This window comes from Ascaphus truei, chromosome 7, assembly GCF_040206685.1.
Source record: "Ascaphus truei isolate aAscTru1 chromosome 7, aAscTru1.hap1, whole genome shotgun sequence".
Classification (NCBI taxonomy): Eukaryota; Metazoa; Chordata; class Amphibia; order Anura; family Ascaphidae; genus Ascaphus; species Ascaphus truei.
In genome coordinates this window covers 33,622,921-33,641,792 of record NC_134489.1, presented here as the reverse complement: position 1 = coordinate 33,641,792, position 18,872 = coordinate 33,622,921, and the positions used below count along the sequence as shown (strand labels likewise).

At 49.2% G+C, this 18,872-nt stretch overlaps 1 protein-coding gene across 2 annotated transcripts in view; it reads left to right on the top strand.

Moving 5' to 3' along the window:
- The window catches only part of ADAMTSL4 (ADAMTS like 4), a 176,249-nt gene that overhangs the window by 143,798 nt on the left and 13,579 nt on the right, over positions 1-18,872 (top strand). For both annotated transcript variants that reach the window (XM_075607592.1, XM_075607593.1), the window contains exons 8-9: positions 6,331-6,535; positions 9,876-10,048. In XM_075607592.1, coding sequence (XP_075463707.1) covers positions 6,331-6,535; positions 9,876-10,048 — 378 coding nt within the window. The remainder of the gene's footprint in view (positions 1-6,330; positions 6,536-9,875; positions 10,049-18,872) is intronic.

The window sequence follows — 18,872 nt, the reverse complement described above, 5'->3', positions numbered from 1 at the left end:
GCCGTTGTCCTACTGCCCCTCTACCCCCCCGAAATTCAAATTAAATGAATAGCTAGGGGGGGCTGGATATTTGTCTGGGGGGGGGCGCGGGCGGTTGCAGAGGTCCCGCACTCTTCCCCCAGGCATTTAAATTAAATGCCGGGGGATTGCGTGAGGCCTCTGCAACAAGACAGGGGTCATGTGATGTGACGTCACAGGCGTCAAATGACCACATGGGTCACGTGACCTGACGTCACGTGACCCCGGTGCATCATCTGACGCGGCTGCAGGTAGGAAGGGGGGGGCTCGAATCCGGAGCAGGCCAGCCAGGGCGGCGCAGCAGGAAAAGTTTGCGCTCCCCTGCTTTATACCATTGGCTGAGAAGGACATGTGAGATTGAAACACAGTGATGGGAGCTGGGTGTTGGGTACATTACTGGTTATTGCTTCTGTAGGATCTTTTCTCTGGGGGTGAATATGGTAGCAGTTGGTGATTATTTTACCAGTTTACTGCCTGCAAGATATTGCAACTCAAAGCTGCACACCAAGTAATATCCTATGTGTGATTTAAAAAAAAACAAATCAGTTCTGTACTATGAGAAAATACTTGCAGCATTTTTATAAAAATAATAACTCAATGAAATGTGAATTTTTTTATGTACAGTATTATAATGTAACAAGCATTTTTTGTTTCTATAGTAACCATTTACAAAGTCACATCCCCTTCCTCTTCTGAAACAGTCTCTGGCACACATCTTTTTGAGCCCTGCTCTCTCTCCAGCAGTGCACCCTGGCGACTGCCTGGTCACATGATCTTCCCCACAAAACATTGCATCTTTGGTCCTCTTCTGCTGCACTGACAGACATTTAGTGAACCCCCGGCCTAATCTTCACTGATCGATCACAGGACAACAGATCGATCAGTGACTTGGCATCATGTGGGTTGTATTGATGCACACAATAAAGGGGGGGGGGAAATAAAAAAACGGCAGCTTGGGACTGCTGCTTTAGTGCCTGACAGCCATGGTTTTAAGTGCACATTGTGGCTGCTTAATGCTTTTGTGAGGAGGTTGAAGCTGTGAAAGTGTTGGGAAGGCAGTCAGGCTGATCCATAACCACAATACAGACATCCAAAGCAAGACATTCTCAGGCTCTCTCAGCTGCTGGGAACGCGTGTGAGCGAAGTGCAGGCTCCAGTCTTGTGATGTGCAGCCAGGGGGACTGGTCCCTCTCCAGCAACAATGTTCCTGCGCTGAAAAACAATAGGATGTCACAGAGAGGTCATCCGTTCACCTGCTCAGCAATGCGTTGTAGACGCTTCTGGAATCAAATGGGTTAAGTGAAGGGGTGCTCAACTCCAGTCCTCAATCCACCCCAACAGGCCAGGTTTTCCGGATAACCCAGCTTCAGCACAGGTGGATCAATCAGTCCCTGCTTCAACACAGGTCAAAGACTGAACCTCTGATTGAGCCACCTGTGCTGAAGCAGAGCAGGTGAACGGGTGATTTGACCTCTCTGTGACATCCTATTGTTTTTCAGCGCAGTAACATTGTTGCTGGAGAGGGACCAGTCCCCCTGGCTGCACATCACAAGACTGGAGCCTGCACTTCGCTCACACGCGTTCCCAGCAGCTGAGAGAGCTTGGGAAGTGAGCACCCCCCTGGGTTAAGGAGTAGCTCAGGGTGTAAGACACTGACTCTGAAAACAACAACACAGAGTTTGAAGCCTGGTTCAGATTCCCGGTGCCGGCTCCTTGTGACCTTGGGCAAATCACTGTATCTCCCTGTGCCTCAGGCACCAAAAACATAGACTATACGATATATGGGGCACAGATTTGTGCCTGCAAAAAGTCTCTGTACAGCATCAGTGCTATACAAGAGAGAACAACAATAATTATTATTAAGGACAACAGTCTTATTTCTAATGCATTCCAGACCCAAATGAACTACTTTTCCTTTGATCAAATTTAAAATACTCCCAGCAGATCACCAGCTCAGCTACTTTCATTTTTGGGGAGATTAAACTGTCTTGTTATGTTGGCCATGAAAACTAATCTTTTGCCACGTTGTGCATTGCCGTTTTGAGGTTTACAAGGCAACATTTCTTAACCCTTTTGCAGCCTGGGGAGCTAGACACAGTTTTTCAGACCTATCTAACCAAAGGGTTAAATATCTAAATCAGGGCTGGCCAACTTCAGTCTTCAGGGGCCACCAACAGGTTAGGTCTTTAGGATATCCCTGCTTCAGCACAGGTGGCTCAATCAGTGGCTCAGTTGACTGAGCCACTGATTGAGCCACATGTGCTGAAGCAGGGATATCCCTCATACCTGGCCTGTTGGTGACCCTTGGCTACTGGAGTTGGCCAGCCCTGATCTAAAAGAATGTAGCCATTGCATTAAACTTCAACTTTGAGACTGGAATACAGTTCTATACACAGAAGACGGTGATGGGTGGATATGATATTCTGGAAGTGGTTGCCAAGTTGACACCAGGAAATATCGCCTGAGTGACCCATACAATTGATTTCCTGATTGTAATCAACCCCAGAGCCTTGATCTTTATATACTGTAGCATTAACTGTGTATGTCACAACTCACATAATACATGCACAAACTGATCGTTTCCCTGCAACCTAATGATGAGAACAGAGTGGGCATGTGCCAAAGCCCTGATAAACCAGTGTATTAACACACTGCCTTTTGTTCTACATCATGAAGGGGCCCAAATCCTGGCTCTGAGACCCTCTGTCTCACTGACTGCTGCCAGACACCAGTGCCATTAGGAATGGGCTACGGGCTATCTCAATGCCAGGAGTCAGCAAGTCTGCTTTTCCTTAACAAGGTTCTTTCTATAAACTCATTCCAGAGAATTGGTCTGGAACGGAAAACTTCTGCAAGACATATAGGTCCGGGGCATGTACTAACAAGACTCACAAGCGCTGCACTGCGGCCCGGTGCCGGCAAACTGCACATCTGAGAACCCACACAAGCAATAACAATGCACAGTGCTCGGTAACGGAGATTACAAGGCTGGAGGGAGGGTTTTTGGTGGGGGAGACTAGACACCGGGTAATGTGATGCAGGTGTTCTCTGAAATAGAATTAGAAAACAAATATTATGCTTTATATGGGGCCAAGTATCTTTAATAATTCTCAAAAAATAGAATTTATATCAGTAACTCACAAGCATAGCATATAACAGGGGTGGCCAACACCAGTCCTCAAGGGCCACCAACAGGTCAGGCTTGAAGGACATCCCTGCTTCAGCACAGGTGGCGCAATCAGACTCAACTTCAGCACAGGTGGTGCAATCAGTACCACTTTCAGCACAGTCTTTGACTGAGCCACTGATTGAGCCACCTGTGCTGAAGCATGGATATCCTTAAAACCTGACCTGTTGGTGGCCCTTGAGGACTGGAGTTGGCTACCCCTGGCAGATAACCTCTGCTCTCGAGCTGAAATAAGTATTTCACAGTAGGGTTTTGTATTGATGTTTGAAGGGTGTATGGGAAGTCACAGGGGAACAGCATTAACGTTAGACTTCAAATATAAAAGGGAGTTGGACGTTTGCTGTGCCTGTTGCTGGCACTCAAGGGTTGAATTTGGGGAGCACCGCACTGCTGCTTTAGGCTTTGGCCCCGCTGGCGCTGACTGCGCTCATGCTTGAGAGCGGTGACGTCGCCAGCTCTCCAAGCATGAGCGCCGGGTGTCCTGGCTATTTTGCAAGAGCGCCGGGGGTTTGAGGGGGGTGGGGGGGGTGCATTGGGGGCTTGTTGAGTGCGCTTCAAACTCACTTTTTTTTGTCTCCCCAAGCGGCAAGCTTGGGAGAGCGTGCGTGCCGCACTGCGTGAGCAGGGACGGGACAATTTAAATTGCCAAAACTAAACTCGGCAAGCACCGCGCTTAGCGCTAGCGTGGCCGCAGCCTTATATGGAGCATGAAGAAGAAAATGAAGAGGAGCCCAACTAGTAACCTTAGTTCTGACTTACAAAGGTCTCAATGACGCTGCCCCCCTTACATCTCGGCCCACATCCCCAAATATATCCCTAAACCCCCCTTACTTTCTGCCCACGACATCCGCCTCCCCCCCTGCCTTATCACCTCCTCTCACTCCAGCCTGCAATGCTTCTCCCGTGCTTCCCCCTCTCTCTGGAACTCTCTACCACTCGCACCACCAGTCTCTTCCCCCAGCTTTCAGGTGTTTTTAAACTCCCTGAAATCTCACCTTTTTAAAGGAAGCCAATCTGGCATACACCTAACATCCAACTCCCCAACCCCATTGGGACCAGCGATGCGACTGGACCAAACTCCACGCTAGCACCCCCCAAACCTTAATGGGATCAACGGTGTGGCTGAACCATACCCCGTCCTGAGGCATACTGCATCCCACAATGAGCAGCCCTTTGTTCCAACATTGTCCCTTAGGCCTTGACCCCGCTGCCCGCTGCACGGACGAGAGCCCTCCCCTCAATGGCTCCGGGCCCGCTGCGAGGGGGGGCTGCAGCGCTGGGGCGAGAGTTGCTCCTGCTCTCAATAGAATTGAGAGCAGGACTCGCAACGAGCGATACGGCACGCCCCCCGGCGGTTCAGCCAATAAGGGCAAACCTGCCGGGTGACGTCATGGCCGCGCCCCCGTCACTCCCCCGCCACGCCCCCCCCCCCCCCCGGTCTCTCTTCCTGCAGTGAGCTGCAGACCAGGGAATCGGCTGCACGAGCCGCCAATCTCGCGGGCGCGCGTTGCAGCGGAGTTACCGGGGCCGTAGCCTAACTCCCTCTAGCTTGGCTTGTAAGCTCTCCCCAGCAGGGACCTCATTACCTCTCTGTATCTGTTTGCACTTGCTCGTCCTTATTTGGTATGTCATTTTGTGTTACATCAATCTGTTCCCCCCCATTGTACCACGCTGTGGAATATGTTGGCACTTTACAAAAAAAAACATAATAATAAGTAGTCGGAAAGCATCGGCCGGCGGTGCTTACCCAACATGACCTGGCCACCACATGGAACAGGCTCCGTACGCCCCGTTCTGAGTTATTTCCGTATCTCCTGCTGCACCCTACTGGCTGAGAAAGCAGATATCTGGCAGCAGTGATCTGGGCTGGAACGAGATCTGTAAACACAAGAAAACGTCTGATCTCAGATGTGATGGACCTCCCCATCATCATCTCAACACCTGGGTCAGTATAACCCAGCCTGGAGAGAATCCACATCACCATTTCCTTTCTGCCTATGAAACCACTGGTACCCTTGTGTTTTCTAAAGCGACATTCCTCCAAAACATTTAGGGACATCCACCCCATTGTTGTCGGAGGGGTTATAATACATAACCACAGGCAGTCAAGGTGATGTAATACATATAAACTGTGACGCTGTAAGGCGGGGGGTGGCCAACCACAGTCCTCAAGGGACATCAGGTCAGGTTTTCAGAATATCCCTGCTTCAGCACAGGTGGCTCAATCTTAGACTAGGCCACCTGTGCTGAAGCAGGGATATCCTGGAAACCTGACCTCGTGGTGGCCCTTGAGGATTGGAGCTGGCCACCGCTGCCATATTGGGTCCTTCTGTTGGGACGGTAACATTCGTAACATTCTCAGTCGCGAAATGTGAACAAACGATATGGCGGAACATCTGATGCACAAATAGGACATTAAAACATAGCTATAGCGTCTCACATGTAACCTCTGGGATGAAAGACACTTCTAAAACGAGTGCAAGTAGAAATCCGCTGATCTTTGTGTAACCAGTCACATCTACAATATTTTCGCAGTTACCACAGTTCTGAAAATCAATGTATGTGAACTTCACTTTCCAGGCAGGCGTTTTTTTTTTTTAAAGCAATTGAAGTGGTCACTAAGTTGCCCTATGTTGGTCTGTGCTGCTCTGCTAAATAGCTGTAGTCCCATTGATTTCATGTTTATGGGAGGGAACATCTCTTTAGAGTTTCGACATTTCTGCATTGGTTATGTGGAGTGCTGTAGTCCTGGACACATTATTCAGATACGTGAGATGAAGTAACCCGAAGAAACCAGAAGACGTCATACCATAGTCCAGAGGTGGGCAACTTCAGTTCTCAAGAGCCACCAACAGGTCTCGTTGTAAGGATATCCCTGCTTCAGCACAGGTGGCTCAAGTAGTGGCTCAGTCAACTACAGCAAACCTCAAGATGAATTACATTTGATTTGCAACACATTGCAGCCTTACTAGCTGCGGATGGGTTATAATATAGCAGTAGGGACCGATACTTGACCTGCGGAAAGGGACTGCCGTGTTTCATTACTATATAGTGTCAATATAGTCACAGTTGATTCTCTACAGCCTGGTGCCTCCTCTCTACAGTCTGATTTCTTCCCTCCACAGAGCCCGGGATGTGATGGGATTCTAGGATCTAACAGCACTCTGGACACCTGCGGGGTGTGTGGTGGGAACAACTCCTCCTGCCGGCTAATCACCGGGACCTTCAACGAGACCAACGTCCCTATCGGCTACCACAAAATCATGGAGATTCCCAAAGGAGCTACAAGGATCAACGTGACAGAGCTGACACGGAGCCCCAATTACCTGGGTGAGTAAATACATCCGTCAAATAGTCACCGGAGATTTGCTTCGTTAGATGGGTGCAAATAAATGTCCCACCTTTCAATAGATATCAGATAGTCGATGGTCCAGTTCTTTTCTCAATATATTCAGAGACAAATAGAACACATCTCTTACAGCCTCATCTCAGACAGTTACATCAGGTTCTCCGGCATATAGAATTGTCATCTATTTCCTTAAATGCACTCATGCTTCTCGAGAGCATTCCACACATCCACACATCCGATCTTCTCAGGGGGTGTGAGGGGAATAGTCCTTTTATTAGCCTGTCCTTGGGTAAAATCCATAGCCAAGACAATGTAACCAGGGTTACTCACGTAAGCTTTCAATAGATGTTTTCTATCTACAATAGGCACGGGTGTTGGGAAAATCCCGATTGACTTAAATATATCCGTCCACGCTATCCTTTAAATATATCCGTCCATGCTATCCTTTCATCAACTTGTGCGATCCCCTCCTTGTGAGTGTTTAACATGCACTGCACCTGACACGGAGTGTCTCTCCTTGATCGCTTTGGTCTCGGTGGCCACCGATAAGTTACTTGCTTATAAGAAATCCTTTAGACCCTTCTTACAAACTCATCTACTTCAAGAAAGTGTCTTAAATCAACTGGTGCCTCCCCGGTATACGTCTGTGGTCAAATGTGTCCGTACACGTACATCAAGGTCTGGAGGTTTACATGGAGAGTCTTCCGTGCCATACGTTGCACCCTCTCACAGTTCTTCCGTGGGGGCTTCTGCTTTCCCCCCTCTGGAAGTGTACGAGACACAGGGCTGGTTGGCTCGCTAAATGAAGATTTGTTTCATTAGATGGGTCCAAATAAATATCCCACTTAGTCAATATATATCAAATAGTCCCCACGGTCCGGTTCTTTTCTCAATATATTGAGAGACAAAATAGAAAATATCTTTTACAGCATAATTTCAGTCAGTTACATCAGGTTTTCAGACATAAAGCATTTAGTTATAGAGTGGAGAATCCTTAGCTTGGTTGTTCTTAGCTTGGTGGTGTTAAATGATTCTGAATTCTACACATCCAGATACAATTTGTATACATTTCCTTTAAACAACCTCTAACCTAGCAATCACCTGTTTTTCTTACTGTCAGCCAAAATGTTCTTAGTCAATCGTCAACATTAGAACACTGTGGGGCCTATGCAGAGAGCAGCGCTATTTCGAAATTCGCCATTTTTTGGAGAAAATCGCGCAGAAAGCAGCAGAAAATGGCGAGTTCCGAAAAACGCGCCAATTTTTCTTTTCTATTTGTAAAACTCGCCTCGCGGCTGGCGAGAACCTCAATCTCGCCAGTTTTAAAAATATCCGTATGCAGAGAGGCGCGAACGGCATCTAGCGGCTGTTCGCGCCAATAAAATGGCGCGATTGTCTCCGTTTTGCCTCGCCAAAAAAAACTGCCGCTCGCGGCCATTGCAAAGGGGGAAAAAAAGGCGCGAATTTGTTTTAACACATTTCTGAAGCGCGCATCTCGCCAATTTAAACTCGCCACACGCATCCATGTTAAACATAGCAGAATTCGCACTTTTCTGCATATGGAGATTAAAACTCTCCAAAAAAGCTACTTTTTAATAAATTCGCCAATTTTAAAATTCGCTGCTCTCTGCATAGGCCCCTGTATCTTCATTTAGCAATACTGTATTTTCTTTGATTTACAAAACACTATTGTTCTGTCACTATGTAACTACAGTGGGATTAACTGTGTTCCTAATTTTTTAAGACCGATCTCTATTGCATTGTTTTACTAAGTACTGTAACTAACTATTTAACTAACCGTTGATTCCAAACTCATGACTCTGTTATTCAACTCAGCAGAAATGAAACATACCAAATTTCATACAAAATGGAAATTAATAAAACAAGATAGATTTGTAAGTCACATAAACATTTCTGCACCTTCCTGTCTTCATATTGATTTATCTTCTTATCTTTGCAGAGGAGGTTAATCATTTTCCAATATAATTTCTAACTTAATTCTATATGACTTATGTTAACTAGTTACATGCTGAACATATATGTATATAGACAATATAACATCTTTATTATTTAGACTTGAAATCATCCTATCTTCAATCACTGGGTGTGGTGTAACCCTTCACTGCCTGAGAGGTGGCAGCATTCAGTGCACATGGATCTGTGTATTCATTTCACTTGTCTCATATATATATATATGAGAGAGAGCGAACCTTGCACTTGCACATTACATGACACGCGGAAATAACGCCCTGCAAAGCTTACAATCTAGAGTTTTATCTGAGCTTTAGTATGCATTTGAATTCTACCTACGCTTTGTAAAGTTAGTGAGCTGTCATTAGACACGGGCGAATCGGCCCAAATCCGTTTCCCGGATTTTCATTGATGTTACCCCCAAAATCCGTTTTGCGGTGTAAAATCTGCAAACTGATTTGGGTGGTTTCAATCCGCATGGATTCGTCAAAAACCGCCATTGGAAACAACCCGTAGACGATTTGTAGAATTCAATCCGCGGATTCAGCAATCTGTTGGCGGATTCTTAAGAATTTGCAGAATCGGCGCATTGGATAATACGAATCCGTCCCCGGGTTGCAGAATCGGCGGATTGGATAATACGAATCCGTCCACGGGTTGCAGAATCGGCGGATTGGATAATATGAATCCGTCCACAAGTTGCAGAATCGGCGGATTGGATAATACGAATCCGTCCACGGGTTGCAGAATCGGCGGATTGGATAATACGAATCCGTCCACGGGTTGCAGAATCCGGAGTGTATTGGTAATAATAATTAAAAATATGCAAAACGCGAATCATCCTTTTTGAGATTGATCCATTGAAATCCGTGGACCAAAGGAACCGGCGGATCCAAATCTTCACCCATCTCTAGCGGTCATTAACTGCCCAGCTGTTCCAATTTAGATAAAGGTTCCGAACATGAACCAATAGCAAAAGGAAACAGAACATCCTTTACTGAGATATATTAGGAAAATCTGAAGCTACTCACAAGTCAAAGTAAAGAGAAGTGTCTTAATGTATATTCACATTGATGTACACTCATTTATCTGGGGCCAGTGCAAACCCATGAATATCTATTACATAATGCCTGCCAGTCATATGCACCTGTATATATTCAAACTTCAATTCATATAAGACTGCCAGCCAGGAGTATAATGGTAGAACTTGACATAAGTCTGGATTTGTGAGATTTCAGACGTTCAAAGCCTTTGCAAAGTCCCCAGATAGAGTATTGGGCCATCCTTGACCGAGGCAGCAATAACCCAAGCTCTTCCAAAATGTCAGGACTTTCCAACCTTGTCTTATAGCCTTGAGGAGCCGTTCTGGGAAATCCATCATCAACGGTAACTGGGCTGTGGACCCTTCTGGGAGGTACGAGGCGGGAGGCACCGTGTTCATCTACACCCGACCGGGTCGGGAGGAGCATGGTGGGGAGACCTTCACCGCAGCCGGTCCCACTTCCGAAGCACTGGATGTCTACGTGAGTATTCAGTCTCCAGTAGCTACACAAGATATGTGTCAAGCGCCAAGTATCCCCGAAGACAACGGAACTCTATTTAGAATCTTCCAGGCAAGATAGGGAGTAATTATAGGGACGTAACAGAACAGTTGTTGTTGAAGTCTGATCTTGCTTAAAAGATCAAACAAGCCTTTCCTTATTAAATACAACAGAAAACAAATGAAGTACATGTTTTTGACGACTGTATATTGAGTATCAAAAGATACAGCAGAAGCACATTTGTGTGTTGTTTTATGTCAATGAGGGTTACAAAGATATGCAAAATGTACAATCCGTGTCCCACATATTGTGCACATCCCGGAAAGGCAGCCTGGGGCACACACATAGGGCCTCATGCAGAGAGCAGCGCTATTTGAAATCTCGCCATTTTCCATTTTCCGGAGATAATCGCGCTAAAAACAGCTGAAAATGGCGAGCTAGGGAAAACGCGCCATTTTTTTTTTTCTATTTCAAAATCTCGCCGCGCGGCTGGCGAGAAACTACATCTCGCCAGTCTGAAAAGTATCCGAATTCAGAAAGGCGCGCTCGCCATCTAGTGGCTGTTTTTGGCGCGATTTTCGTCAATTTTCTCCGCCAACTAAAGTTGGCAAGAAGCAGGAGCTCGTCGGCTATAGGGGAAAAAAAAATGCTCGATTTTTTTTTTTTCTCCCTTTCAGCTGCGCGCATCTCCTCATTTACAATTCTCCACATGCAGTAATGCTAAAAATAGCGGATTTCGCCCATTTCTGCATATGGAGAATAAAACTCTCCATTAAACCTACTTTTTATTCCCCTCTCCAATTTTAAAAAGCGCTGCTCTCTGCATAGGCCCCATAGTCTGTATAAGGTGACAGAGAATGAGCGCTGCTTCTCCAAGCACAGACCTGTTTATGTGATGCTGGGTTGTATTCTCATTCTTGCCCCAGTGCAAGGTGGAGTCCGGCTGATACCATGAGGCCACGCACGCTGATTGGCACGGATCCAGGCACTCCGGAAAGGAGAACCATAACATGCCTTGTTTTGGAATCTGAATAAGTGCTCAGAATTCCAAGAACCGAAACGATAAATATTTCCCTGATATTTTAAAAGGCAGCCGCTGACATTGATTTCCTGGGCAGGTTTGCCAAAAGGAGGGCTAGTTCTAATCTTCATGTTGAGTGATATGTAGCTGATGTATTTTAGCATCTTTGCTGCTCTACGTGCCAAGATTAGTGTTAACCTCTGATCTGCTGCAGGGCTGTGCAGACACTGAAGGGATTTTACCAAGCAACCTCAAGATATGGCTTCGGAGTTATGTGAAAGTTAAGGCACATGTCTGATTCCCTAATAGGGAGTAATACTGCAGTTACGAAACGGAACCGCTGCTGAATATGTTGCCGCTTTACAAATAAACATTGATAATACTCATTTTGTTCTGTAGCACTAATACAAACCGGCAAATCTTCATTCACCAACCAGTTACAAGTGATGGTATTGCAGCCTGTACATATCACACCTACGGCAGCCTGTACATATCACACCTACGGCAGCCTGTGCATATCACACCTACAGCAGCCTGTGCATATCACACCTACGGCAGCCTGTGCATATCACACCTACGGCAGCCTGTGCATATCACACCTACTGCAGCCTGTGCATATCCCACCTACAGCAGCCTGTGCATATCACACCTACAGCAGCCTGTGCATATCACACCTACAGCAGCCTGTGCATATCACACCTACGGCAGCCTGTGCATATCACACCTACGGCAGCCTGTGCATATCACACCTACTGCAGCCTGTACATATCACACCTACGGCAGCCTGTGCATATCATACCTACAGCAGCCTGTACATATCACACCTACAGCAGCCTGTGCATATCACACCTACAGCAGCCTGTGCATATCACACCTACGGCAGCCTGTGCATATCCCACCTAAGGCAGCCTGTGCATATCACACCTACGGCAGCCTGTGCATATCACACCTACGGCAGCCTGTACATATCACACCTACGGCAGCCTGTGCATATCACACCTACAGCAGCCTGTGCATATCACACCTACGGCAGACTGTGCATATCACACCTACTGCAGCCTGTGCATATCACACCTACAGCAGCCTGTGCATATCCCACCTACGGCAGCCTGTGCATATCACACCTACGGCAGCCTGTGCATATCACACCTACTGCAGCCTGTGCATATCACACCTACTGCAGCCTGTGCATATCACACCTACGGCAGCCTGTGCATATCACACCTACGGCAGCCTGTGCATATCCCACCTACGGAAGCCTGTGCATATCCCACCTACGGCAGCCTGTGCAAATCCCACCTACGGCAGCCTGTGCATATCACACCTACTGCAGCCTGTGCATATCACACCTACAGCAGCCTGTGCATATCACACCTACTGCAGCCTGTGCATATCACACCTACAGCAGCCTGTGCATATCACACCTACTGCAGCCTGTGCATATCACACCTACAGCAGCCTGTGCATATCCCACCTACGCAGCCTGTGCATATCACACCTACAGCAGCCTGTGCATATCACACCTACAGCAGCCTGTGCATATCACACCTACAGCAGCCTGTGCATATCACACCTACTGCAGCCTGTGCATATCACACCTACAGCAGCCTGTGCATATCACACCTACTGCAGCCTGTGCATATCACACCTACTGCAGCCTGTGCATATCACACCTACAGCAGCCTGTGCATATCACACCTACAGCAGCCTGTGCATATCCCACCTACGCAGCCTGTGCATATCACACCTACTGCAGCCTGTGCATATCACACCTACTGCAGCCTGTGCACCCTCCTACGGCAGCCTGTGCATATCCCACCTACGGCAGCCTGTGCAAATCCCACCTACGGCAGCCTGTGGATATCACACCTACTGCAGCCTGTGCATATCACACCTACAGCAGCCTGTGCATATCACACCTACAGCAGCCTGTGCATATCACACCTACAGCAGCCTGTGCATATCACACCTACTGCAGCCTGTGCATATCACACCTACGGCAGCCTGTGCATATCCCACCTACGGCAGCCTGTGCAAATCCCACCTACGGCAGCCTGTGGATATCACACCTACTGCAGCCTGTGCATATCACACCTACAGCAGCCTGTGCATATCACACCTACAGCAGCCTGTGCATATCACACCTACAGCAGCCTGTGCATATCACACCTACTGCAGCCTGTGCATATCACACCTACAGCAGCCTGTGCATATCACACCTACTGCAGCGTGTGCATATCACACCTACAGCAGCCTGTGCATATCACACCTACAACAGCCTGTGCATATCACACCTACAGCAGCCTGTGCATATCACACCTACAGCAGCCTGTGCATATCACACCTACTGCAGCCTGTGCATATCACACCTACTGCAGCCTGTGCATATCACACCTACAGCAGCCTGTGCATATCACACCTACAGCAGCCTGTGCATATCACACCTACAGCAGCCTGTGCGTATCCCACCTACAGCAGCCTGTGCATATCACACCTACAGCAGCCTGTGCATATCACACCTACTGCAGCCTGTGCATATCACACCTACTGCAGCCTGTGCATATCACACCTACAGCAGCCTGTGCATATCACACCTACAGCAGCCTGTGCATATCCCACCTACAGCAGCCTGTGCATATCACACCTACTGCAGCCTGTGCATATCCCACCTACGGCAGCCTGTGCATATCACACCTACTGCAGCCTGTGCATATCACACCTACTGCAGCCTGTGCATATCACACCTACAGCAGCCTGTGCATATCACACCTACTGCAGCCTGTGCATATCACACCTACTGCAGCCTGTGCATATCACACCTACTGCAGCCTGTGCATATCACACCTACTGCAGCCTGTGCATATCCCTCCTACAGCAGCCTGTGCATATCACACCTACAGCAGCCTGTGCATATCACACCTACAGCAGCCTGTGCATATCACACCTACGGCAGCCTGTACATATCACACCTACGGCAGCCTGTGTATATCACACCTACAGCAGCCTGTACATATCACACCTACGGCAGATACTTATCTCTATAGGGGGTTCCGGTAGCCACTCTAGCTCAGCTAGCAGGGTTCACACAATGGCCGCTTTTCAAAACTTCCGCATCCTGCGGGCCAATAGGAAGCTGTGACATCCTCTGATGCGGCTTCCTATTGGACCACGTGACGTGGGAGCTTTACACTTGCAGGAGAAACCAACGCCCCCTTCGCAGGTAAGTATCTCAGGACCGCAGCGCCGGCCTTAGGGCAAGGCGAGCAAGGCCCAGCGCTCCGTCCTCTCCCTCCTCCTGTCGGCGCCGAGATCCAAATTCCGCCTGACAGGAGAGGGGAGAGCTACAGGAGGGAGCAGGGGAGTCCCTGAACCAGTACTGCTCACCCCAAGGTGCGTGTGTAGCTGGGGGAGGTCTTCCTTATGTGGCGCGGCCTTCCTTCTGCAGCGTCGCGTTGTCATGGCGATGCAGCCTGTTGCCATGGCAACGTGACGGCACGTTACGGCCCGACGTCATGATGCCTGCAGGAGGAGGAGGGGCCCCACTGGCGGCCTTAGGCCCCCCCAAAGGTATGTCCGGCCCAAGCAGGGGGGTCCCCGGAGCTAAAATGAATGGGGCTTCAGCTCTGGAGACCCCCTGATTCAATGCTAAATATTAAAACAAAGGAGAGGGGAAACAACATTGATTGCTCCTTTACGTCTGTGGCGATACTCCGGGCAAACCAATCCATGAGAAAATGGTTTCAGGGAACATGCAGTTTGCCTTAAAGATGCAACTGAGAAAAGGCAGCGGCAGCGGCTGATAGTTTATTTACCCGGCACTAAAACTAACTTCAGAGTGAGGAAGAACGCGCTTTTACAGAAATAAATCTCAATCCAAAATTGGATAAACCATAGAAAATAAGAGCTGCAGCTGTGCACTTAACATTACATCCGTGGTAACCCGCCCAGAGCCGCTGCCCCGCCCCGTCCCATCAACCTTTTCATGCGCTCGGAAACCCGCAAACATTGCAAGCAAACTTTTGGCACCAAAAGTTCTAACAAACTAGCAAAATTGTTAAAAATTTGATATTTAGTCTTTTTAAAAGTAGAAAAATAGCAGCCCGGCTTAAAAAGTGTGTTTGTGGGGGTGGGGCGTATGGGTGTGGGTGGGGTGGGTGTGGGTGGGGCGTTTGGAGGTGTGGGTAGGGTGTGTGGGTGTTTGTATTGTGTGTGGGTGTGGGTGGGTGTGGTGTGGGTGGGGCTTGTAGGTGTGGGTGTGGTGTGTGTGGTGTGTGTGTGTGTGTGAGGGTGGGGCTTATGGGTGTGTGGATGTGGGTAGGGTGTGGTGTGGGTGGGGCATGTGTGTGTGTGTGGGGGGGGGGGGTGGGGGTGTGTGTGAGGGTGGGGCGTGTGGGTGTGGTGTGGGTGGGGCGTGTGTGTGTGTGTGTGTGTGTGTGTGTGTGTGTGTGTGTGTGTGTGTGTGTGTGTGTGTGGGGGGGGGGGTGTGGGTGGGTGTGGTGTGGGTGGGGCGTATGGGTTTGTGGGTGTGGGTAGAGTGTGGTGTGTGTGTGTGGGTGGGTGTGGTGTGGGTGGGGCGTGTGGGTGTGTGTGAGGGTGGGTGGGTGTGTGGGTGGGGCGTATGGGTTTGTGGGTGTGGGTAGGGTGTGGTGTGGGTGGGGCGTGTGTGTGTGTGTGTGTGTGTGTGTGAGGGTGTGTGGGTGGGTGTGGTGTGGGTGGGGCGTGTGGGTGTGTGTGTGTGTGTGTGGGTGGGGCGTATGGGTTTGTGGGTGTGGGTAGGGTGTGGTGTGGGTGGGGCGTGTGTGTGTGAGGGTGGGGGGGTGTGTGGTGGGCGTGTGTGGGTGGGTGTGGTGCGGGTGTATGTGTGTGGGTGGGGCGTATGGGTTTGTGGGTGTGGGTAGGGTGTGGTGTGGGTGGGGCGTGTGTGTGTGTGAGGGTGGGTGTGTGTGCGGGTGGGTGTGGTGGGGCGTGTGTGTGTGAGGGTGGGGGTGTGTGGGTGGGTGTGGTGTGGGTGGGGCGTGTGGGTGTGTGTGTGTGGGTGGGGCGTATGGGTTTGTGGGTGTGGGTAGGGTGTGGTGTGGGTGGGGCGTGTGTGTGTGCGTGTGTGAGGGTGGGGGTGTGTGGGTGGGGGTGGTGTGGGTGGGGCGTGTGGGTGTGTGTGTGAGGGTGGGTGGGTGTGTGTGTGAGGGTGGGGCGTATGGGTTTGTGGGTGTGGGTAGGGTGTGGTGTGGGTGGGGCGTGTGTGTGTGAGGGTGGGGGTGTGTGTGGTAGGGTGGGTGTGGTGTGGGTGGGGTGTGTGGGTGTGTGTGAGAGTGTGTGAGGGTGTGTGAGGGTGGGTGGGGGTGGGTAGGGTGTGTGTGTGGTGGGTGTGTGGTGGGCGTGTGGGTGTGTGTGAGGGTGGGGCGTATGGGTTTGTGGCAGTTACAACTTTGATAACATTTCTAAAGTGAATGTAATTTTTAAAAAAACATTTACTTTTTCGCGGTAATCGAATTTGCTTCTTCGCCGAATGCAAATAGGCGATTATATTCGCCAAATTCCACCAAAAATGTAACACCTAAATTTAATCAGATGATAAAAGGAAATGTGTAAATAATTGGGCTAAGTGGCACTGCAGCTTTAGATTTGATGAGTGATCTAATTTTAGTGCAACTCCTTCGTAAGTAGCTTCATTGTTTACAGGCCAAGGTCTGACCGCTGCCCTACTGACCGCTGCCCTACTGACCGCTGCCCTACTGACCGCTGCCCTACTGACCGCTGCCCTACTGACCGCTGCCTTACTGACCGCTGCCTTACTGACCGCTGCCTTACTGACCGCTGCCCTACTGACCGCTGCCCTACTGACCGCTGCCCTACTGACCGCTGCCGTAGTTTCAGTAACTTCTCGCTCGTACGGCTGCATTTAGTGATCCATATTCACTTCCGCTAATTGAGTCGTGAGCTGAGATTATGGAAAGTGTGATCTCACCCTCACAGGAAACACCTCGCAGAGTGAATGTACACAAGCTGCACACATAACAGGTGTGTTAGTGTGGCATGAAAAAGCGGCAATCCATGCGGGCGAATGTTTTTTGCAAATGTCATTATATATAGTTGAAGCGGGGGTCTCCAGGGCTGAACCCCATTAATTTCAGCTCCGAGAGCCCCCTGTTTCTGGAGATACGGAGCTCCGTAGTTCCATAGTAGATGCCGTAATCCTCAGCTATCGGGGATGACGTAATGGCCGCTGTTCAAAGCTCCCGCCAATTGACCTGTTGGTCGCCCTTGAGGACTGGAGTTGGCCACCCCTGCATTACAGCAGCGGTGCGCAAACTGGGGGGCGTGAGACTGCCGGTGGGGGGTGCGCGGTTTCCAGAGGCCCCGCGCGCTTCCCGAAGGCACTTAAATTAAGTGCCGGGGGGAGCTGCAGGGCCTCTGTAAACCTTTACTTACCTTGGCTCCACACCCATCGCCATGGCAACGCAGCGTCAAATGACACCGGTGAGTGGGGACGCGGGGGTGAGGTGACTGCCGGCAGGGGGGCCAGGGAAAAAAGTTTGCACCCCCCTGCATTAGAGGATCATGGAAGCAGTCGTTGTGGGCTTTCTTTGTCTAAAGCAGTTCAGTTAAATACCCCTCCCCTGGGGAAGGAGAACACTGCTATTCACTTTCGTTTATTTCTACCTCTCTGTTTTCCTATCACTTCCTTTCCCTGAAGGCCAAAGACATTGATGCCTTACATCCAACGGGAGGGGGATGCCTCTTGAAACAAACGGGTGTCCTCCAAGAATTACAGGTCTAATAGGACGATGAGGCTACCAAATGTCCTAAGGTCACGGGAACAGGCTGAGCCGATTCTCTGGTTTCCATATCTCTGTCTCAGCAGTCATTTGAACATATTGTGCACAATGCAGAGCAGATGCTGGGTAGTATTACATGGGTTCTGGTCAATCTCTGCAGCGTCAGAGCGATCCCGGCATTGTCAGCTCCTCTTAACTCCGAGTGGGCTGATATTTGGGGGATGTAATGTTCATGGAGCGCTCTTTCCTCTCCTGTGTACTGTACCTATCCAGACACTATGCAGTCTATGTTCAGACAACACATCCAGTATGTTGTAGTGACGTGGCAGTGCTTGGAAAACAGTTTTTGGGAGTACGAATGCAATTGACCTCTTTCCTTGCAAACCCCTCTCCCTGCAGTGCTGAATCGCCTTCACTTTGTATTAGATAGAAATCCCCTTTATAAAGTGGTGTTTTTGATTGTTAGTAATTGCTGGAAGTTTCGGAGTGATGGAGCCGGATCCGCGGACAATAGTATGTGTCATGACTCTTGTGTAAAGTCGGTGAACTAATTTCGTATTTACGCCTATAATGAAGCTTCATTCTGTCATGAAGAGGATTTGTCTAAAACAGTGGTGCGCAAACTGGGGGGCGCGAGATTATTCAGGGGGTGGCACGGCGGTTGCAGGGGCCCCGCACTCTTTCCCCAAGGCATTTCAATTAATGCCGGGGGATCGCGTGGAGCTGCAGTTCAAGCTGCCATTTAAGAAAAAAAAAATCCATTCAATATGCGCATCAATACAATCTGAACACTGACAAGTGATTAGCTATGTTGCCGATCGATCCGTTCTCCTGTGATCGGTCGGCGAAGATTCGGCTCGTTAAATCTCTGTCAGTGCAGCAGAAGAGGACCAAAGATGCAAAGTTCTGTGGGAAAGATCATGTGACCAGGCAGTCACTAGATACAATTGGTGCACTGCTAGAGAGAGGGCAGGGCTCAAAAAGGGGTGTGCCAGAGCGTGTTTCAGAA